The sequence below is a fragment of the Nerophis ophidion genome, linkage group LG28 (genome assembly GCF_033978795.1).
Source record: "Nerophis ophidion isolate RoL-2023_Sa linkage group LG28, RoL_Noph_v1.0, whole genome shotgun sequence".
In the NCBI taxonomy this organism is placed as follows: domain Eukaryota; kingdom Metazoa; phylum Chordata; class Actinopteri; order Syngnathiformes; family Syngnathidae; genus Nerophis; species Nerophis ophidion.
In genome coordinates, this window is record NC_084638.1 from 26,573,975 (window position 1) to 26,598,233 (window position 24,259).

At 39.8% G+C, this 24,259-nt stretch overlaps 1 protein-coding gene across 1 annotated transcript in view; it reads left to right on the plus strand.

The window, feature by feature from the left end:
* The window catches only part of LOC133545116 (potassium voltage-gated channel subfamily B member 2-like), a 30,701-nt gene extending 6,729 nt beyond the window's left edge, over nt 1-23,972 (plus strand). Inside the window, exons 2-3 of the mRNA XM_061890470.1 lie at nt 7,361-8,003; nt 16,543-23,972. Coding sequence (XP_061746454.1) covers nt 7,434-8,003; nt 16,543-18,351 — 2,379 coding nt within the window. The 5' untranslated portion in view covers nt 7,361-7,433 and the 3' untranslated portion in view covers nt 18,352-23,972. The remainder of the gene's footprint in view (nt 1-7,360; nt 8,004-16,542) is intronic.
* The last annotated feature ends 287 nt before the right edge of the window (nt 23,973-24,259 follow it).

A 24,259-nucleotide genomic window follows, 5' to 3' on the forward strand; every position in this document is an offset into this window, starting at 1 on the left:
AGTGTGTACTTGGTAGTGTGTACCTGGTAGTGTGTACCTGGTAGTGTGTACCTGGTAGTGTGTACTTGGTAGTGTGTACTTGGTAGTGTGTACTTGGTAGTGTGTACTTGGCAGTGTGTACTTGGTAGTGTGTACCTGGTAGTGTGTACTTGGTAGGCTGTCCCGGGAGAAGCTGCATGCACTAAAATTAGTCGGTCAGACGAAGGCTAAAACCATGAGGAGGATTTGTGGAAGCCATTATTACACAATCAGCTAATAATCCTGCCCTCGCTCGCTCTGAAGCTGCTTTTTATGGCCTCGTACTCGCACTCTCAGGTCATGTGACCATCCAAGCATGACACCGCCACAAAATGGCTGCCCGTCGCTTAAGCTAGCTCATGTCCAAAAGCATTTTGTTAGCCATTGAACCTCCTTTAAAAATCTATGTGACATCTGTAGTGATTTACTAGTGTGACAGATACTACAATTCAACACTTTTTACAATATTTCTTCAATCAATTCATAGAAAACTAGCTAGCAAAATTCCAAAGTGTATTTTTAGCCATTAAACTTACTTTGAAAATCTATGTAACATTTGTAATGATTTACTAGTGTGACAGATACTACAATTCAACAGGTTTTACTATATTTATTCAGTCAATTCATAAAAAACAAGCTAGCAAAATATCATAATCCCCAACATGGCTGCCTGTTGGTTAAACTAGTTTATTTACAAAAACGTATTTTTAACCATTAATCTTACTTTGAATATAAATTTAATAACTCTGATTTACTAGTGTGACAGATACTACAATTTAACAGTTTTTACTATATTTCTTCAATCAATTCATAGAAAACAAGCTAACAAATTCCAAAGAGTATATTTAGCAATTAAACTTACTTTGAAAATCTATGTAACATCTGTAATGATTTACTAGTGTGACAGATACCACAATTCAACAGTTTTTATTATATCTATTCAGTCAATTCATAGAAAAAAAGCTAACAAAATATCATAATCCCCCAAATGGTTGCCTGTCAGTTAAACTTGTTTAGTTTCAGAGGCATTTTTTTAGCCATTAAGCCTCCTTTTGAAATCATTTTTACAAATGTAATGATTTATTATTGTGACAGATACTACAATTCAACAGTTTTTACTGTATTTATTCAATCAATCAATAGAAAACAAGCTAACAAAATATCATAATCCCCCAAATGGCTGCCTGTTGGTTAAGATAGCTCTTTTCCAAAAGCATATTTTTAGTCATTAAAGGTCCCTTTTGAATTAAATTAACATCAGTAATGATTTACTAGTGTGACAGATACTACAATTCAACAGTGTTTACTATATTTCTTCAATCAATTCATAGAAAACAAGCTAGCAAAATGTTGTCATGATTCCGCACATTTAAAGCATATATTTACATATATATATGAAAGTACAGTTTGTAAATATAATAAGTACTAGATTTAAGTACAGTATGTAAGTACAATATATTGTTACAATACATAAGTACAATACATAAGTACAGTATGTAAGTACAATATGTTAGTACAATATATTGTTACAATACTTAAGTACACTACGTAAGTACAGTATGTAAGTACAATATGTTAATACAATACGTTGTTACAACACTTAAGTACAATATGTAAGTACAGTATGTAAGTACAATATGTTAGTAAAATATATTGTTGCAATACTTACGCACAATACATAGGTACAGTATGTACGTACAATATATTGTTACAATACTTAAGTACACCATGTAAGTTTAGTATATTGTTACAATACTTAAGTACAATACGTAAGTACAGTATGTAAGTACAATATATTAGTACAATATGTTGTTACAATACTTGAGTACAATACATAAGTACAGTATGTAAGTACAATATGTTAATACAATACGTTGTTACAACACTTAAGTACAATATGTAAGTACAGTATGTAAGTACAATATGTTAGTAAAATATATTGTTGCAATACTTACGCACAATACATAGGTACAGTATGTACGTACAATATATTGTTACAATACTTAAGTACACCATGTAAGTTTAGTATATTGTTACAATACTTAAGTACAATACGTAAGTACAGTATGTAAGTACAATATATTAGTACAATATGTTGTTACAATACTTGAGTACAATACATAAGTACAGTATGTAAGTAAAATATATTGTTACAATACGTAAGTACACTACATAAGTACAGTATGTAAGTACAATATGTTAGTACAATATGTTGTTACAATACTTAAGTTCACTACGTAAGTACAGTATGTACGTACAATATATTGTTACAATACTTAAGTACACTATGTAAGTTTAGTATATTGTTACAATACTTAAGTACAATACGTAAATACACTATGTAAGTTTAGTATATTGTTACAATACGTAAGTAAAGTATGTAAGTACAATATATTAGTACAATATGTTGTTACAATACTTGAGTACACTACGTAAGTACAGTATGTAAGTACAATATATTAGTACAATATGTTGTTACAATACTTGAGTACAATATATAAGTACAGTATGTAAGTAAAATATACTGTTACAATACTTAAGTACACTACGTAAGTACAGTATGTAAGTACAGTATGTAAGTACAATATGTTAGTACAATATGTTGTTACAACACTTAAGTACAATATGTAAGTACAGTATGTAAGTACAATATGTTAGTACAATATGTTAGTAAAATATATTGTTACAATACTTATGTACAATACATAAGTACAGTATGTACGTACAATATATTGTTACAATACTTAATTACACTATGTAAGTTTAGTATATTGTTACAATACTTAAGTACAATACGTAAATACACTATGTAAGTTTAGTATATTGTTACAATACTTAAGTACAATACGTAAGTAAAGTATGTAAGTACAATATATTGTTACAATACTTAAGTACACTACGTAAGTACAGTATGTAAGTACAATATGTTAGTACAATATGTTGTTACAATACTTGAGTACAATACATAAGTACAGTATGTAAGTAGAATATATTGTTACAATACTTAAGTACACTACGTAAGTACAATATGTTAGTACAATATGTTGTTACAATACTTTAGTACAATACATAAGTACAGTATTAAGTAAAATATGTTGTTACAATACTTAAGTACAATACATATGTCCAATATGTAAGTACAGTGTGTTGTTCCATTATGTAAGTATGCAACTATATGTAAGTACAATGTGTAAGTACATTATGTAAGTACAATGTTTAAGTGCAGCAAGTACAATATGTAAGCACAGTATATTGTTACATTATGTAACAGCAATATGTAAGTACAATATATACATCATGTAAGTACAATATGTAAGTACAATATATACATCATGTAAGTACAATATGTAAGTACAATATGTAACTAAATTATGTAATTGCAATATGTAAGTACAATAAGTACATTATGTAAGTACACTATGTAAGTACAATATGTAAGTACACTATGTAAGTACAATGTGTAAGTGCAGTATGTTGTTACATTATGTAAGAACAATAGGTAACGACAAAATGTAATTACAATTTGTAAGTAAAATAATTAAGTACATTATGTAAGTATAATACGTAAGTACAATATGTAACTAAAATAAGTAAGTACATTATGTAAGTACAATATGTAACCAAAATAAGTAAGTATATTATGTAAGTACAATATGTGACAAATAATTAGGTACATTATGTAACTAAAATAATTAAGTAGAATGTGTAAGTAAAATATGTAAGTTCAATATTGAACTAAAATAATTAAGTACATTATGTAAGTACAATAACTAAGTACAATATGTAACAAATAATTAAGTACATTATGTAACTAAAACAAATAAGTACATTATGTAAGTACAATATGTAACTAACATAAGTACATTATGTAAGTACAATATGTAACTAAAATAATTAAATAGAATGTGTAAGCACAATATGTAAGTTCAATATGTAACTAAAATAAATAAGTACATTATGTAAGTACAATATGTAACTAAAATAAGTAAGTACATTATGTAAGTACAATAAATAAGTACAATATGTAACTAAAATAATTAAACAATGTGTAAGTACAATATGTAAGTTCAATATGTAACTAAAATAAATAAGTACATTATGTAAGTACAATATGTAACTAAAATAAGTAAGTACATTATGTAAGTTCAATATTTAACTAAAATAATTAAGTACATTATGTAAGTACAATAAATAAGTACAATTTGTAACTAAAATAAGTAAGTACATTATGTAAGTTCAATATTTAACTAAAATAATTAAGTACATTCTGTAAGTACAATAAATAAGTACAATTTGTAACTAAAATAAGTAAGTACATTATGTAAGTACAATATGTAACTAAAATAAGTAATTACATTATGTAAGTACAATAAATAAGTACAATATGTAACTAAAATAAGCAAGTACATTATGTAAGTTCAATATTTAACTAAAATAATTAAGTACGTTATGTAAGTACAATAAATAAGTAAAATTTGTAACTAAAATGAGTAAGTACATTATGTAAGTACAATATGTAACTAAAATAAGTACAGTATGTAACTAAAATAAGTACAGTATGTAACTAAAATAAGTACATTATGTAAGTACAATAAGTAAGTACATTATGTAACTACAATAAGTAAGTACAGTACATTATGTAAGTTCAATATTTAACTAAAATAATTAAGTCCATTATGTAAGTACATTAAATAAGTACAGTATGTAACTAAAATAAGTAAGTACAGTATGTAAGTACAATATTTAACTAAAATAATTAAGTACATTATGTAAGTACAATAAGTAAATACAATATGTAATAAAATAAGTAAGTACATTATGTAAGTACAATATGTAATTAAAATAAATAAGTACATTATGTAAGTACAATATGTAACTAAAATAAGTAAGTACATTATGTAAGTTCAATATTTATCTAAAATGATTAAGTACATTATGTAAGTACAATAAATAAGTAAAATTTGTAACTAAAATAAGTAAGTACATTATGTAAGTACAATATGTAACTAAAATAAGTACAGTATGTAACTAAAATAAGTACATTATGTAAGTACAATAAGTAAGTACAGTACAGTATGTAAGTACAATATTTAACTAAAATAATTAAGTACATTATGTAAGTACAATAAGTAAATACAATATGTAATAAAATAAGTAAGTACATTATGTAAGTACAATATGTAATTAAAATAAATAAGTACATTATGTAAGTACAATAAATAAGTAAAATTTGTAACTAAAATAAGTAAGTACATTATGTAAGTACAATATGTAACTAAAATAAGTACAGTATGTAACTAAAATAAGTACATTATGTAAGTACAATAAGTAAGTACATTATGTAACTACAATAAGTAAGTACAGTACATTATGTAAATTCAATATTTAACTAAAATAATTAAGTCCATTATGTAAGTACATTAAATAAGTACAGTATGTAACTAAAATAAGTAAGTACAGTATGTAAGTACAATATTTAACTAAAATAATTAAGTACATTATGTAAGTACAATAAGTAAATACAATATGTAATAAAATAAGTAAGTACATTATGTAAGTACAATATGTAACTAAAATAAGTAAGAATATTATATAAGTATATGTAACTACAATAAGTAAGTACATTATATAAGTACAATATTTAACTAAAATAAGTAAGTACATTATGTAAGTACAATATGTAACTAAAATATGTAAGTGCATTATGTAAGTACAATATCTAATTAAAATAATTAAGTACATTATGTAACTAAAATATGTAAGTAGAATAAGTAAATACAATATGTAACTAAAATAAGTAAGTACATTATGTAAGTACAATATGTAACTAAAATAAGTAAGAATATTCTGTAAGTACAATATGTAACTAAAATAAGTAAGCACATCATGTAAGTGCAATATCTAACTAAAATAATTAAGTACATTATGTAAGTACATCATGTAAGTACAATATGTAACTAAAATAATGAAGTATTACTATGTAAGTATAATAAATAAGTATATTATGTAACTAAAATAAGTAAGTACAATAATTAAGTACATTATGTAACTAAAATGAGTAAGTACAATAAGTAAGTACAATATGTAACTAAAATAATGAAGTATTATTATGTAAGTACAGTATGTAACTAAAATTAGTAAGTACATTATGTAAGTTCAATATGTAGCTAAAATAGTTAAGTATTATTATGTAAGTACAATAAGTAAGTATATTATGTAACTAAAATAAGTAAGTATAATAATTAAGTACATTATGTAACTAAAATAAGTACATACAATAAGTAAGTACAATATGTAACTAAAATAATGAAGTTTTATTACGTAAGTACAATAAGTATAGTATGTAACTAAAATAAGTAAGTACATTATGTAACTAAAATTAGTAAGTACATTATGTCAGTTCAATATGTAACTAAACTAAGTAAGTACATTATGCAAGTACAATATGTAACTAAAATAAGTAAGTGCATTATGTAAGTTCAATACCTAACTAAAATAATTAAGTACATTATGTAACTAAAATATGTAAGTACAATAAGTAAATACAATATGTAACTAAAATAAGTAAGTACATTATTTAAGTACAATATGTAACTAAAATAAGTAAGTACATTATGTAAGTACAACAAGTAACTAAAATAAGTAAGAATATTATGTAAGTACAATATGTAATTAAAATAAATAAGTACATTATGTAAGTTCAATATCTAACTAAAATGATTAAGTACATTATGTAAGTACATCATGTAAGGACAATATGTAAGTAAAATAATTAAGTATTATTATGTAAGTATAATAAATAAGTATATTATGTAACTAAAATAAGTAAGTACAATATGTAACCAAAATAATGAAGTTTTATTATGTAAGTACAATAAGTAAGTACAGTATGTAACTAAAATTAGTAAGTACATTATGTAAGTTCAATATGTAGCTAAAATAGTTAAGTATTATTATATAAGTACAATAAGTAAGTATATTATGTAACTAAAATAAGTAGGTATAATAATTAAGTACATTATGTAACTAAAATAACTACGTACAATAAGTAAGTACAATATGTAACTAAAATAATGAAGTTTTATTATGTGAGTACAATAAGTAAGTATAGTATGTAACTAAAGTAAGTAAGTACATTATGTAACTAAAATTAGTAAGTACATTATGTAAGTTCTATATGTAACTAAAACAATTAAGTATTATTATGTCATGTCAGTACATCATGATCTACATTGTAGTCCACCTAGAGTAGTAAGTGGACTACAATGTCTAAGTAGGATATGACTTTGTAGGAGCAGGTAGTCCTCAAGGAGGTAGTAATACTGTACAATGTGTCCGGTAGCCATGGAGACGAGCAGCAGTTCCCCCTGAGGCCAGCAGCCAGCCCAGCGCCGTCGCCATAGAGACCAGCGGTCATGACGGACCGAGCCTCGTTCAGCAGCCGACCGGCGGGGGCGCCCATCCTGCCCCCCGAGCCCATTGACATCATCCGCGTCAAGGCTCGCTCCCGCCGGGTCCGCCTCAACGTGGGCGGACTGACGCACGAAGTCCTGTGGCGGACGCTGGACCGCCTGCCCCGGACGCGCCTGGGCCAGCTGCGGGACTGCAACACGCACGAGTCCCTGCTGGAGGTGTGCGACGACTACGACCTGCCCCACAACGAGTACTTCTTCGACCGCCACCCCGTGGCCTTCTCCTCCATCCTCAACTTCTACCGCACGGGCAAGCTGCACATGATGGAGGAGATGTGCGCCCTGTCCTTCGGCCAGGAGCTGGACTACTGGGGCATCGACGAGATCTACCTGGAGTCCTGCTGCCAGGCCCGCTACCACCAGAAGAAGGAGCAGATGAACGAGGAGCTGCGCCGCGAGGCCGAGACTCTCCGCGAGAAGGACGTGGTGGAGGAGGAGCTCGGGTGTTGTTCCGACCAGAGGCAGAAACTCTGGGACCTGCTGGAGAAGCCCGGCTCCTCCGTGGCCGCCAAGGTAACCTGACCCAGTTCATGTAGGTTCCATCTCTGGCTGGCCGCCAAGGTAACCGGACTTAGTTCATGTAGGTTCCATCTCCGGCTGGCCGCCAAGGTAACCGGACTTAGTTCATGTAGGTTCCATCTCCGGCTGGCCGCCAAGGTAACCGGACTTAGTTCATGTAGGTTCCATCTCTGGCTGGCCGCCAAGGTAACCGGACTTAGTTCATGTAGGTTCCATCCCCGGCTGGCCGCCAAGGTAACCGGACTTAGTTCATGTAGGTTCCATCCCCGGCTGACCGCCAAGGTAACCGGACTTAGTTCATGTAGGTTCCATCTCCGGCTGGCCGCCAAGGTAACCGGACTTAGTTCATGTAGGTTCCATCTCCGGCTGGCCGCCAAGGTAACCGGACTTAGTTCATGTAGGTTCCATCTCCAGCTGGCCGCCAAGGTTACCGGACTTAGTTCATGTAGGTTCCATCTCTGGCTGGCCGCCAAGGTAACCGGACTTAGTTCATGTAGGTTCCATCCCCGGCTGACCGCCAAGGTAACCGGACTTAGTTCATGTAGGTTCCATCTCCGGCTGGCCGCCAAGGTAACCGGACTTAGTTCATGTAGGTTCCATCTCCGGCTGGCCGCCAAGGTAACCGGACTTAGTTCATGTAGGTTCCATCTCCGGCTGGCCGCCAAGGTAACCGGACTTAGTTCATGTAGGTTCCATCTCTGGCTGGCCGCCAAGGTAACCGGACTTAGTTCATGCAGGTTCCATCCCCGGCTGGCCGCCAAGGTAACCGGACTTAGTTCATGTCGGTTTCATCTCCGGCTGGCCGCCAAGGTAACCGGACTTAGTTCAAGTAGGTTCCATCTCCGGCTGGCCGTCAAGGTAACCGGACTTAGTTCATGTAGGTTCCATCTCTGGCTGGCCGCCAAGGTAACCGGACTTATTCATGTAGGTTCCATCTCCGGCTGGCCGCCAAGGTAACCGGACTTAGTTCATGTAGGTTCCATCCCCGGCTGACCGCCAAGGTAACCAGACTTAGTTCATGTAGGTTCCATTTCCGGCTGGCCGTCAAGGTAACCGGACTTAGTTCATGTAGGTTCCATCTCCGGCTGGCCGTCAAGGTAACCGGACTTAGTTCATGTAGGTTCCATCTCTGGCTGGCCGCCAAGGTAACCGGACTTATTCATGTAGGTTCCATCTCCGGCTGGCCGCCAAGGTAACCGGACTTAGTTCATGTAGATTCCATCCCCGGCTGACCGCCAAGGTAACCGGACTTAGTTCATGTAGGTTCCATCTCCGGCTGGCCGCCAAGGTAACCGGACTTAGTTCATGTAGGTTCCATCCCCGGCTGACCGCCAAGGTAACCGGACTTAGTTCATGTAGGTTCCATCTCCGGCTGGCCGCCAAGGTAACCGGACTTAGTTCATGTAGGTTCCATCTCCGGCTGGCCGCCAAGGTAACCGGACTTAGTTCATGTAGGTTCCATCTCCGGCTGGCCGCCAAGGTAACCGGACTTAGTTCATGTAGGTTCCATCTCCGGCTGGCCGCCAAGGTAACCGGACTTAGTTCATGTAGGTTCCATCTCTGGCTGGCCGCCAAGGTAACCGGACTTAGTTCATGTAGGTTCCATCTCCGGCTGGCCGCCAAGGTAACCGGACTTAGTTCATGTAGGTTCCATCTCCGGCTGGCCGCCAAGGTAACCGGACTTAGTTCATGTAGGTTCCATCTCCGGCTGGCCGTCAAGGTAACCGGACTTAGTTCATGTAGGTTCCATCTCTGGCTGGCCGCCAAGGTAACCGGACTTATTCATGTAGGTTCCATCTCCGGCTGGCCGCCAAGGTAACCGGACTTAGTTCATGTAGGTTCCATCCCCGGCTGACCGCCAAGGTAACCAGACTTAGTTCATGTAGGTTCCATTTCCGGCTGGCCGTCAAGGTAACCGGACTTAGTTCATGTAGGTTCCATCCCCGGCTAGCCGCCAAGGTAACCTGACCCAGTTCATGTAGGTTCCATCTCCGGCTGGCCGCCAAGGTAACCTGACCCAGTTCATGTAGGTTCCATCTCTGGCTGGCTGCCAAGGTAACCGGACTTAGTTCATGTAGGTTCCATCCCCGGCTGGCCGCCAAGGTAACCGGACTTAGTTCATGTAGGTTCCATCCCTAGCTGTCCGCCAAGGCAACCCGACCGAGTTCATGTAGGTTCCATCCTCGGTTAGCCGCCAAGGTAACCTGACCGAGCATATGTAGGTTCCATACCCGGCTAGCCGCCAAGGTAACCTGAACCAGTTCATGTAGGTTCCATACCCGGCTAGCCGCCAAAGTAACCGGACCAAGCTTATGTAGGTTACGGCCCGGCTAGCCGCCAGGGTAACCTGACCGACTTCATGTAGGTTCCATCCTCTGTTAGCCACCAAGGTAACCTGACCGAGCATATGTAGGTTCCATACCCGGCTAGCCGCCAAAGTAACCGGACCGAGTTTATGTAGGTTCCGGCCCGGCTAGCTGCCAAGGTAACCTGACAGTTCATGTAGGTTCCATCCTCAACTAGCCGCCAAGGTAACCTGACTGCGCTAAAGTAAGTTCCTACCCGGCTAGCTACTATGTTAACATGACCGTATTCAAGTAGGCTTGATCCCCGGCTAGCCACCAAAGGTAACCTGTTTGAGCTCATGTAGGTTCCGGCCCGGCTATCCGCCAAGGTAACCTGACCGAGCTCATGTAGGTTCCTGCCCGGCTAGCCGTCAAGGTAACCTGACCGAGCTCAAGTAGGATCCATACCTGGCTAGCGGCCAAGGTAACCTGACCGAGCTCATGTAGGTTCCATCCCCGGCTAGCTGCCAATGTAACCTGACCGAGCTCATGTAGGTTCCTGCCCGGCTAACCGTCAAGGTAACCTGACCGAGTTCATGTAGGTTCCTGCCCGGCTAACCGTCAAGGTAACTTGACCGAGCTCATGTAGGTTCCATCCCTGGCTAGCGGCCAAGGTAACCTGACCGAGTTCATGTAGGTTCCATCCCCAGTTAGCCACCAAGATAACCTGATTACATTCATGTAGGTTCCTACCCGGCTTGTCCATCATTTATCCATTTCATTGTCCAATCATCCATCAGATTTTAGGAGCATAAAACTGAAACGCAGTTTCACCATGTTTGGTCCTGACCCTGGGCACCAGTAAACCACTCCCTGAGGTTCACAGAGCTGGACATGGTTCATATGGTTCTAACATGTCAGCAGGAGACCACTCCTTGAGGTTCTTAGAGCTGGAGATGGTTCATATGGTTCTAAAATATCAGCAGGAGACCACTCCCCGAGGTTCTTAGACCTGGAGATGGTTCATATGGTTCTAACATGTCAGCAGGAGACCACTCCCAGAGATTCTTAGAGCTGGAGATGGTTCTAACATGCCAGCAGGAGACCACTCCCCGAGGTTCTTAGAGCTGGAGATGGTTCTAACATGCCAGCAGGAGACCACTCCCCGAGGTTCTTAAATCTGGAGATGGTTCTAACATGTCAGCAGGAGACCACCCTCTGAGGTTCTCTGAGCTGACATGGTCAATATGGTTCTAATATGTCAGCAAGAGACCACTCCCCGAGGTTCTCTGGTTTAGAGTGACCATGACTGAAGTGTAACCTGCTGGAGACCAAGGCATGGATCCGTCCTTCTAAGTCGGATTTAGATTTTATTCCTCAGGTTTTAGAAATGTTTTTCAGGAGGTAAAAAGTTGCTTAGGTTCTTGACTTGATGTGACTTTAAAGTCCAAGTCTGAGTCCATTATTACTCCAGATGTCTCACCTGATGATCAGGTTTGATGGAGAATCTCACGTGACTAATAATACTTTCTGATGATTCAGCCTTCCTGGTAAGGTCTATTCAGGTCTACTGGAGAGGAGGCTATGCCGGATAGTTGAACCTTGGATTGGATTCAGGAGGACCAGTGTGGTTTTGGTCCAGGTGGTGGAACTGTGGACCAGCTCTATACTCTGGGCAGGGTCCTTGAGGGTGCATGGGAGTTTGCCCAACCAGTCTACATGTGCTTTGTGGACTTGGAGAAGGCATTGGACCGTGTCCCTCGGGAAGTCCTGTGGGGAGTGCTCAGAGAGTATGGGGTCTTGGACTGTCTGGTTGTGGCGGTCCTCTCCCTGTACGATCACTGTCAGAACTTAGTCCTCTCCCTGTATGATCAGTGTCAGAACTCGGTCCGCATTGCCGGTGGTAAGTCGGACACCTTTCCAGTGAGGGTTGGACTCCGCCAAGGCTGTCCTTTGTCACCCATTCTGTTCATAACTTTTATGGACAGCAGTTAATTTCCTATACTTTGTCTACTCTCTCCTGTTTTAGTAGCGCGGTATTTGTCAAACACACCATCAGCAGCTCCTCCATACGTTGTTTGGTATCGTAGCGTGTCAGACGAGCGGGGCTGCTTGCACCGTGTCGCAGGGTATTTCTGGCCCCGTCTGCTACTATGCCTTGATTCTTCTTGTCGGCTGGAAGCGGGACTGAGTGAGGTCTAAAGAAAGCAACACTAATCCTATTACAATTATGTCCTGGCCACACTTGCTTATGCCGCCTGGCTCCTCCCACTTCCAACAAAACTCACCTATTTTTAACACTCTAGGAGTGAGGACCCTCAATAATTTAAGTGTGAATATATAAATATATACAAACCCCGTTTCCATATGAGTTGGGAAATTGTGTTAGATGTAAATATAAACAGAATACAATGATTTGCAAATCCCTTTCAAGCCATATTCAGTTGAATATGCTACAAAGACAACATATTTGATGTTCAAACTCATAAACTTTATTTTTTTTTGCAAATAATAATTAACTTAGAATTTCATGGCTGCAACACGTGACAAAGTAGTTGGGAAAGGGCATGTTCACCACTGTGTTACATCACCTTTTCTTTTAACAACACTCAAGAAACGTTTGGGAACTGAGGAAACTAATTGTTGAAGCTTTGAAAGTGGAATTCTTTCCCATTCTTGTTTTATGTAGAGCTTCAGTCCTTCAACAGTCCGGGGTCTCCGCTGTACTCTTTTAGGCTTCATAATGCGCCACACATTTTCCATGGGAGACAGGTCTGGACTGCAGGCGGGCCAAGAAAGTACCCACACTCTTTTTTTAGGAAGCCACGCTGTTGTAACACGTGGCTTGGCATTGTCTTGCTGAAATAAGCAGGGGCGTCCATGATAACGTTGCTTAGATGACAACTTATGTTGCTCCAAAACCTGTATGGACCACTCAGCATTAATGGTGCCTTCACAGATGTGTAAGTTACCCATGCCTTGGGCACTAATACACCCCCATACCATCACACATGCTGGCTTTTACACTTTGCACCTATAACAATCCGGATGGTTATTTTCCTCTTTGTTCCGGAGGACACCACGTCCACAGTTTCCAAATATGATTTGAAATGTGGACTCGTCAGACCACAGAACACTTTTCCACTTTGCATCAGTCCATCTTTGATGAGCTCGGGCCCAGAGAAGCCGGCGGCATTCCTGGGTGTTGTTGATAAATGGGTTTGGCTTTGCATAGTAGAGTTTTAACTTGCACTTACAGATGTAGCGACCAACTGTAGTTGCTGATAGTGGTTTTATGAAGTGTTCCTGAGCCCATGTGGTGATATCCTTTACACACTGATGTCGGTTTTTGATGCAGTACCGCCGAGGGATCAAAAGTCCGTAATATCATCGCTTACTTGCAGTGATTTCTCCAGATTCTCTGAACCTTTTGATGATTTTACGGAGCGTAGATGGTAAAATCCCTAAATTCCTTGCAATAGCTGGTTGAGAAATGTTGTTCTAAAACTGTTTGACAATTTGCTTACAAAGTGGTGACCTCACCCCATCCTTGTTTGTGAATGACTTAGCATTTCATGGAAGCTGTTTTTATAGCCAATCATGGCACCCACCTGTTCCCAATTAGCCTGCACACCTGTGGGATGTTCCAAATAAGTGTGTGATGAGCATTCCTCAACTTTATCAGTATTTATTGCCACCTTTCCTAACTTCTTGGCCATATATTGCTGGCATCAAATTCTAAAGTTAATTATTATTTGCAAAAAAACATTTTTTATGAGTTTGAACATGAAATATGTTGTCTTTGTAGCATATTCAACTGAATATGGCTTGAAAAGGATTTGCAAATCATTGTATTCTGTTTATATTTACATCTAACACAATATCCCAACTCATATGGAAACGGGCTTTGTATACATGTATACAAATTTCATGTTCACACTGACAAACTGAACCAGCGAAGCATTTCTGGGTGTTGTTGATAAATGGCGGTGGCTTTGCATAGTACAGTTTAACTTGCACTTACAGATGAAGCGACTGACTGTAGTTACTGACGGTGGTTTTCTGAAGTGTTCCTGAGCCCGTGTGGTGATATCCTTTACACGCTGATGTGGCTTTTTGATGCAGTACCGCCTGAGGGATCCGAGGTCACGAGCATTCATTGTTGGTTTTTGGCCTTTCTCCAGAGTCTCTGAACCTTTTGATGATATTACGGAACGTAGATGGTGAAATCCTTTTCATAATAATAATAATATATATATACATATAGCAATACATATGTACATACTGTATATATATATATACACACATATGTATATATATATATATATATATATATATATACACACACATATATACACTGTATATATGAATACATCCATCCATTTTCTACCAATTGTCCCTTTTGGGGTAGCGGGGGTTAGCTGGTGCCTATCTAAGCTACAATCGGGCGGAAGGCGGTGTACACCCTGGACAAGTCGTCAACTCATCACAGGGCCAACACAGACAGGCAGCATTCACACACCAGGGACCATTTAGCGTAGCCAATCAACCTATCCCCAGGTGCATGTCTTTGGAAGTGGGAGGAGCCTATCCCCAGGTGCATGTCTTTGGAAGTGGGAGGGGCCTATCCCCAGGTGCATGTCTTTGGAGGTGAGAGGGGCCTATCCCCAGGTGCATGTCTTTGGAAGTGGGAGGGGCCTATCCCCAGGTGCATGTCTTTGGAAGTGGGAGGAGCCTATCCCCAGGTACATGTCTTTGGAAGTGGGAGGGGCCTATCCCCAGGTGCATGTCTTTGGAGGTGGGAGGAAGCCGGAGTACCCGGAGGGAACCCACACAGTCACGGGGAGAACATGCAAACTCCACACAGAAAGATCCCGAGCCCGGGATTGAACTCAAGACTACTCAGGATCTTCGTATTGTGAGGCACATGCACTAACCCCTCTACCATCGTCCTGCCCTATGTGTGTGTGTATATATATATATATATATATATATATATATATATATATATGTATATGTCTATACATGTATACATATATGTATACATGTATATATGCATACATATATACATACATGTATACATACATACATGTATACATACATATAAACATGTATACACACATACATACATATATATATACATATATGTATACATACTAGGGGTGTAACGGTACGTGTATATGTATTGAACCATTTCGGTACAGAGGGTTCGGTTCGGAGGTGTACCGAACGAGTACACATGCTAGCAGCGACCGGGCTAGGACAACATGTAAAAGCCAGAGCTGGAAGAGCCTCCTGCTCCGTTAACATCTCCCGTTTGGGAACACTTTGGCTGCGCGATACAACAATGGAGGACGGAGGTTTGCCGACATTGTTCAGCAGCTGCTTCTGACAACACGTCAAACGTGTTGCAACTTTCCTCTTTCTGGCTCCCAGAGCGTAGTCGGGTAGCGCAGGGGTGACATTCCTCCAGGGCTGATGTATTCCCGGGGGCAACACCCTTCACTCTACCCGGCAGTGGGTCTCCACAGCTCTGGACTCCAGGGTAAATGAAGAGTCCGGCGATTAGTTGCAAATTGTGGCTTGCACACAGCCAATCCAACAAAACACTAGCCAGGCCCCACACTCACCTACCGCTCCCTCACCTCACCTCGCTCGCCCACACACTCACTGACGTCACTTATTAAAGAAACACACACACACACACAAATGCTATTCTCATCAGCAGATTTAAGTCCATATTGCATTAAAAACTATATTTTGACCCACTTCTATGGTGGAAGAACAATAAGCCTATATATCCTCTTACTGCCAAGTTAGCCAGGCTAATAAAAGTCTCAATCAATCAATCAATCTATCAAAAAAAGCACTTTATACGTAGAAAGGTTTTGTTAAGAAACCAATTCTGAGCCTTATCTTATTTAGTTTTTATTTTATACATGTTGACCACATTAACCCTGGCAATGGACCCTGTGTGTGTATGTATGTTATGCCATTGTTTACAAATTTAGTAGATAAATAACCCCAAAAATTGATATTTTGTAGTTTTCTTACTGTACCGAAAATAAACCGAACCGTCACCTCTAAACCGAAGTACGTACCGAACCGAAAGGTTTGTGTACCGTTACACCCCTAATACATACATACATACATACCACATGAGCCCTATTTCAATGTGCTCAGAGAAGTCATATGTTGCAGTTGATCTTGAACAAGTCTGTGTTATGACGGAGGACTTTGTCTTGCAGATCGTGGCCATGATCTCCATCCTGTTCATCATCATCTCCACCATCTCGCTGTCGCTCAACACTCTGCCAGAGCTGCAGGTGGTGGACGAGTTCGGCCAGTTCAACGACAACCCCAACCTGGCCCACGTGGAGGCGGTGTGCATCGCCTGGTTCACCATGGAGTACTTGCTGCGGCTGCTGTCGGCGCCCAACAAGTGGGATTTCATCAAGGCGCCGCTGAACATCATCGACCTGCTGGCTATCCTGCCTTACTACGTGACTCTCTGCCTAACTGAGTCCAACAAGAACGTCATGCAGTTCCAGAATGTGCGGCGGGTGGTGCAGATATTCCGGATCATGAGGATTCTCAGGATACTGAAGCTGGCCCGGCACTCCACCGGACTCCAGTCCCTGGGCTTCACGTTACGGAGAAGCTACAATGAACTGGGTCTGTTGATCCTCTTCTTGGCCATGGGCATCATGATCTTCTCGAGCTTGGTGTTTTTTGCTGAGAAAGATGAGGATTCCACCAAATTTACCAGCATCCCCGCCTCCTTCTGGTGGGCGACCATCACCATGACTACAGTCGGCTACGGAGACATTTACCCGCAAACCCTCCTGGGGAAGATTGTCGGGGGGCTCTGCTGCATAGCCGGCGTGCTGGTCATCGCCCTCCCCATCCCGATTATCGTCAACAACTTCTCCGAGTTCTACCGCGAGCAGAAGCGGCAGGAGAAGGCCATCAAGCGGAGGGAGGCTCTTGAACGAGCCAAGCGGAGCGGAAGTATCGTTTCCATCAATCCCAAAGAGGCTTTTGCACGAAACATGGAGCTGACAGATGTGCTGGTGGAGAAGAAAGAGGACAGCAAGTGTCCCGTGGACAACCACCTGTCACCAAGCCGCTGGAGCTACCACAAACGTTACTCCAACGCAGGGGCAGGCAGCCCCGATCAGCCCAGACCATTCCAGGAAGTGGCTCAGGTGGGCTCCCGTGAAAGCATCAAGACGTTGCCGAACACAAGCAGCCCTCAGCACCCGAACGTTCTCGTTCTGGACGACCCGACGGAAAGTCAGGACAAACTCCTAGAGGAGGTGGAGATGAGCGTGTTGAACCAAGAAACTTCAAAAGATGGTGCAAGGACGGTCTCCGGCACAGCTGAGAGTGGAGAGAGCGGCAGAGAAAGTTCTCTGGTTCCTGGTGTTGGCAGTAGTGCGAGACAACTGCGCGCACCCCCTCCCTTGGATCTGAGTCAGATCAGTGCCAAGAGCGCTGACAGTCTCCAGACGCTGACACCCCTCCAAGAGAATCCCTACAACTTCAAAGGGAGCATCAGCAGCTCCTCAGCAGATTCCTGCAGCACGCAGAAGCCAAGAGCCCACAAAGTGGACCTGATTGGCGGACGGGAGGATGTGCTCATGGCAGCCATGACACCTGTGGCCGCCTCCGCCGGCTCAGCCAGGCTTGCCCAGGTCCTGGCGGACGACACGGCATCCAGCAGATTTTCTCTCAGCTCGGAAGTTAACCCTCCGCTACAGGCGCTCCGACAATCTGCGTCCCCGATGGGCCAATTAGTTCGTCCGAGCAACTCTGCGGGGGAAGGTGAGAGATTAGAAGGTGAAGGGCAGCTCACGGGTTTAAGCCGCCGGGGGAGGAATCACGTGGAGCGCTCAGGCAGCAGCGCCAGTCCTCTGCCTAAAGGCGGCGCACTTAACTGCTCACAGGAACTGCTGACTGCGGAGGGGGGGGCCAGGGAGGCGGCACCTCGGGAAAGACAAGAAAACCACGTTCTAGACGGAAGTCTGACACCACCCAACGAAACCAGCATGTGAGGCCAAATCCTTCACAAGAGTGGACCTTAAGGGACTGATGCCAAATCCTTTGGGGAAGCTCAAGCGTCCTTACCGTCCAGACCTTGGCCTCATCCGGGTGTTCTTCAGGGAGTCACGTGGTCCGACAGTGTTGCCCTGGACTTAGTCGGGGTGTAACGCTACACGTGTTTGGAGTTCCCATCTTTCAGAACGTCGGCTTTGATACGGAACTTGTGTTCACTCAGCAGGGGTGTCCAACCGGTTTTCAGTCAAGTCCACGTCGGGCCAAATAGATACTCTATGAACTGGATTATTATAAATATTTTTTTATGTATACTGTAAAAGAAAACTCTGTAGATTGTACCGTAAAAAAACGAAATCTCAGTCACCAGAATTTTACCATAAAATGTACGATTGTTTTTACAGCTTATTACTGTAAATGAAAAACAGTACCGCAGTTTTATTTTAATTCGGGCGACTGAACCAACAGTTTTTTTTACCGTAAAAATTGTGATATTGTTGTTTTCACTTACAGTAATAAACTGTAAAAAAAAAACAACCGTCGATTTTACGCTTAAAGAAAAATTTACGGTAAAATTGTTGATTAAATAACAGTTTTTTACCGTAAAAAATGTGATATTGTTGTTTTCACTTACAGTAATAAACCGTAAAAAAAACAACCGTTCCTTTTACGGTTACATTTTTTTTTACTGTGAAATGTATGATTGTTTTTACAGCACATTACTGTAAATGGAAAACAGTACCACTGTTTTATTTTAATTCTGGCAACTGAACTAACAGTTTTTTTACTGTAAAAAATAGTGTGATATTGTTGTTTTCATTTACAGAAATAAACCGTAAAAAATAACAACCGCTGATTTTAAGGTTAACATTTTTTTTACTGTGAAATTTATGATTGTTTTTACAACATGTTACTGTAAATGGAAAACAGTACCGCGGTTTTATTTTAAATCTGACGACTGAACTAAGTGTTTTACTGTAAAAAAAAAGTGATGTTGTTGTTTTCATTTACAGTAATAAAATGTTAAAAAAACAACCGTTGATTTTGCGGTTAAAGAAAAATTTACTGTAAAATTTTTGATCAACGAAAAGTTTTTTTTACCGTAAAAAATGTGATGTTGTTTTCACTTCCAGTAATAAAACGTAAAAAAACGACCGTTGATTTTACAGTTACATTTTTTTTACTGTGAAATGTAGAATTGTTTTTACAACATATCACTACTGTAAATATTTTAAATCTGGCGACTGAACAGTTTTTTTTTACTGTGAAAAAATGTGATATTGTTGTTTTCATTTACAGTAATAAACCGTAAAAAAAACGTTGATTTTACGGTTAAAGAAAAATGTACTGTAAAATTTTTGATTAACAGTTTTTTACCGTAAAAAATTTGATATTGTTGTTTTCCCTTACAGTAATAAACCGTAAAAAAAACAACCGTTGATTTTACGGTTAAACATTTTTTTACTGTGAAATTTATGATTGTTTTTACAGCATATCTCAGTAAATGGAAAACAGTACCGCAGTTTTATTTTAATTCCGGCAACTGAACAAACAGTTTTTTTACGGTAAAAAATGTGATAGTGTCGTTTTTATTTACAGTAATAAACTGTAAAAAAAACAACCCTTGATTTGACGGTTCTTTTTTTTTTCACTGTGATTGTTTTCACAACATATTACTGTAAATGGAAAACAGTACAACTGTTTTATTTTAATTCTGGCAACTGAACTGAGTTTTTTGACAAGTTTTGTACTGTAAAAAATGTGATAGTGTTTTCATTTACAGTAATAAACCGTAAAAAAAAAAATGGTAAAAACTGTCAATTTAGTCACCCGAATTTTACTGTACAATATTCAGTGTTTTTGGGGGGGGGGTTCCACTACGGTAAAAGGAAAAAGAGTACTGCTGATTTTTTGTTTTGTTTTGTGGCCACTAAATTGCACCTTTTTTAACCGTAAAAAAAAAAAAGTTTTAGCAGTTTTCCCATTTACAGTAAAAACCTTAGATTTGACAGTAAATTTCACATAAAATCTTTAGTCATTATATAGATAACTTGCTTTGGAGTCATAAGTCATGTGACAAAAAAACTGTTTAGAAAGTCCGTGGTACCTTGACCTGCTGTTCCGATGTGAAAAATCACAAAGCGGGTTTGTCTACCGGAGACCTTAAAATACGGCAAAAACATGTTACACAGCCCAGGACTTGGGACTTTTGGCTCACGGAGGAAGCCTTGAGTGGATGTGAAGATGGATCATTGAGTGGAACATCCTCGTGGACGCCAAATTGTCCACAAAATACAGTCGCCCATTCGGGGCTCATCAGTCGCTTATTTCCAGGATTACGCAAAGTAAACACCACCATCCCTTCTATGTCGTATATTTCTGTTTTTAGGCTTAGTTCTTTTTACTGGATAATGCCTGGGGAAGGTACTTTTCTCCCCCCCGAACTCTGATGAATCAAACCCTTGGACCGTGAAGAGAACGCCCACTTTGGTCTCTGTGAGACTTTTAATCCGAGTCCGAGCACATTGGCTAGAACTTTATTGCAAAGGTGACAGCTGGGGGAAAAAAATTCAATGATCTAATATTTGATTGCCAGTCCCGAATCCCCCGAAAGCAACTTAAGTACGTATATTTTTCAGATTTCCGGGAAATGTGGGCTGTGTGTACTAGCTGGCAACTAGCAGGACTCTAGGAGTACTAATGTTCTTCTCATTATGCCTTTTTTCAACTCTTGCTAATGTTTTTTTGCGTTTGGAGAACATAGACCAGGGGCCGACAAAGGGAGGGGGGACAACTTTGGACGTCCAAGGTCTGGCAAAGCTTCCGACGTTGGCAGGGAAATGATTTTGCTTCACAGAACTAAGTCTGAACAACTCATGAAAGGACGGACTTGACTGGTAGGGGAAACTTTTAGGAGTGCTGGTCCGGACTATGCTAGGGTTCGAGTTCCCCCAAATTTCCAAAAAATGGGTTCTTTTAAGCGGTAGACAATGGATGGATGATGGGACCGACTTGACTAGTAGGGGAAACTTTTAGGAGTGCTGGTCCGGACTATGCTAGGGTTCGAGTTCCCCGAAATTTCCAAAAACCGGGTTCATTAACGCGCTAGACAATGGATGGATGATGGGACCGACTTGACTAGCCTGGGGAACTTTTAGGAGATCTAGTCCGGACTATGCTAGGGTTCGATTTCCCCGAAATTTCCAAAAACCGGGTTCATTTAAGCGCTAGACAATGGATGGATGATGAGACCGACTTGACTAGCCTGGGGAACTTTTAGGAGTGCTGGTCCGGACTATGCTAGGGTTCGAGTTCCCCCAAATTTCCAAAACATGGGTTCTTTTAAGCGGTAGACAATGGATGGATGATGGGACCGACTTGACTAGCCTGGGGAACTTTTAGGAGTGCTGGTCCGGACTATGCTAGGGTTCGAGTTCCCCCAAATTTCCAAAACATGGGTTCTTTTAAGCGGTAGACAATGGATGGATGATGGGACCGACTTGACCGGCATGGGAAACTTTTAGGAGTGCTGGTCCGGACTATGCTAGGGTTCGAGTTCCCCCAAATTTCCAAAAAATGGGTTCTTTTAAGCGGTAGACAATGGATGGATGATGGGACCGACTTGACCGGCATGGGAAACTTTTAGGAGTGCTGGTCCGGACTATGCTAGGGTTCGAGTTCCCCGAAATTTCCAAAAACCGGGTTCATTAACGCACTAGACAATGGATGGATGATGGGACCGACTTGACTAGCCTGGGGAACTTTTAGGAGATCTAGTCCGGACTATGCTAGGGTTCGAGTTCCCCGAAATTTCCAAAAATTGGGTTCATTTAAGCGGTAGACAATGGATGGATGATGAGACCGACTTGACTAGCCTGGGAAACTTTTAGGAGTGCTGGTCCGGACTATGCTAGGGTTCGAGTTCCCCCAAATTTCCCAAAAATGGGTTCTTTTAAGCGGTAGACAATGGATGGATGATGGGACCGACTTGACTGGTAGGGGAAACTTTTAGGAGTGCTGGTCCGGACTATGCTAGGGTTCGAGTTCCCCCAAATTTCCAAAAAATGGGTTCTTTTAAGCGGTAGACAATGGATGGATGATGAGACCGACTTGACTCGCCTGGGAAACTTTTAGGAGTGCTGGTCCGGACTATGCTAGGGTTTGAGTTTCCTGAAATTTCCCAAAAAATGGCTTAATTTAAGTGGTATTCAATGGATGGATGATGGGAACGACTTGACCGGCATGGGAAACTTTTAGCAGTGCTGGCACGGACTATGCTAGGGTTCGAGTTCCCCGAAATTTCCAAAAAACGGGTTCATTTAAGCGGTAGTCAATGGATGGATGATGGGACTGACTTGACCGGCATGGGAAACTTTTAGGAGTGCTGGTCCGGACTATGCTAGGGTTTGAGTTCCCCGAAATTTCCAAAAACTGGGTTCATTTAAGCGCTAGACAATGGATGGATGATGGGACCGACTTGACTAGCCTGGGGAACTGTTAGGAGATCTGGTCCGGACTATGCTAGGGTTCGCGTTCCCCGAAATTTCCAAAAACTGGGTTCATTTAAGCGCTAGACAATGGATGGATGATGGGACCGACTTGACTAGCCTGGGGAACTGTTAGGAGATCTGGTCCGGACTATGCTAGGGTTCGCGTTCCCCAAAATTTCCAAAAACTGGGGTCCTTTAAGCGGTAGACAATGGATGGTGGTTAAGCTAACTTAATTCCAAAGTTATTTTTTTAACCATTACAGTTGACTTTAAATCTATTTAATTATTTTTACGCTTTAAAAATGTGTCAAATATTACAATTCAACTCTTCTACCAACTCATAAAACAACAAGCTAGCTAGATATCACAATCCCTAAATACGCTACTTCTCGGTTAAGCTAGCTTATTTCCAAAGTGATTTTTTTTTTTAACCATTACAGTTGACTTTAAGTCTGTTTAACAATTGTAACACTTTAAGAATGTGTCAAATATTACAATTCAACTGTATTTATTTAACCAATTCATAGAAAACAAGCTAGGGAAGTGTCGCTAATTTTAGCCTTAACTTTGGAGAGCATAAATGCAAAGAAGTCATGTTGGTTCTTGAATAGTACAACACTAAAACCTGTCAAAGAACACAACAACGGTGAAGAATGTAACATATTTCATATCATTAAGTAGTATTTGTTATTTTTAAAACACGACACTGGCGCAATGTCTTCTGTGTGTTTTTGTGCTTCAACCTTGGACTGAAATATTGTTCATCTTTGTCACGGGAATGTGTGAATGTTTGTTTGATGTTGTAAAGAGCGCCCCCTGCTGGGAGGATGGAGACACCGTATGGTTTCAAATGTCTTCGTGCGGACATTTTGGACATTTTTTGTTTTTTAATCGTGTCCCTTTTTCTCCCTTCCTTGTGAGCACGCCGGTGTAAAATGTACATAAGGAGTGGATGTAGAAGTAACAATTTTGTTGTTGTTACCATCTAGACACATTAATGGTGCCTTGGGAACTGTCCCAAGAGTTGCTTTACTTTCTTTTTGTGTTTTTTTTTCCATCTTGCTGATGTCTGGTAGAAGCCTGTTGCATAGCCAATAGAAGTAAAGAAATAAATGTGTCATACGACCTCATTTGCTCTCCTTTGTTCAAATGTTTTGCAGACACACGATATTTACACTGCGTTATACATCATTAATCTTACACACGGTCAAAAAAACACCTCCCAGGCAACTACTAGTAACATCATTACGGGCCCGTTGACGTTCTAGAAACATAAGCGGCAGCTCAGCTCACTCGCAGTCCTTGGGGTGAAGGCTAATTAGCTTTTAGCGTATCGTTAGCTTACTGTGCGGTGTGTGTGTTTGTCTGAGAGAAAGACAAGCAACATTGACCTACAGGTGACAAGTCAGTTATTTCA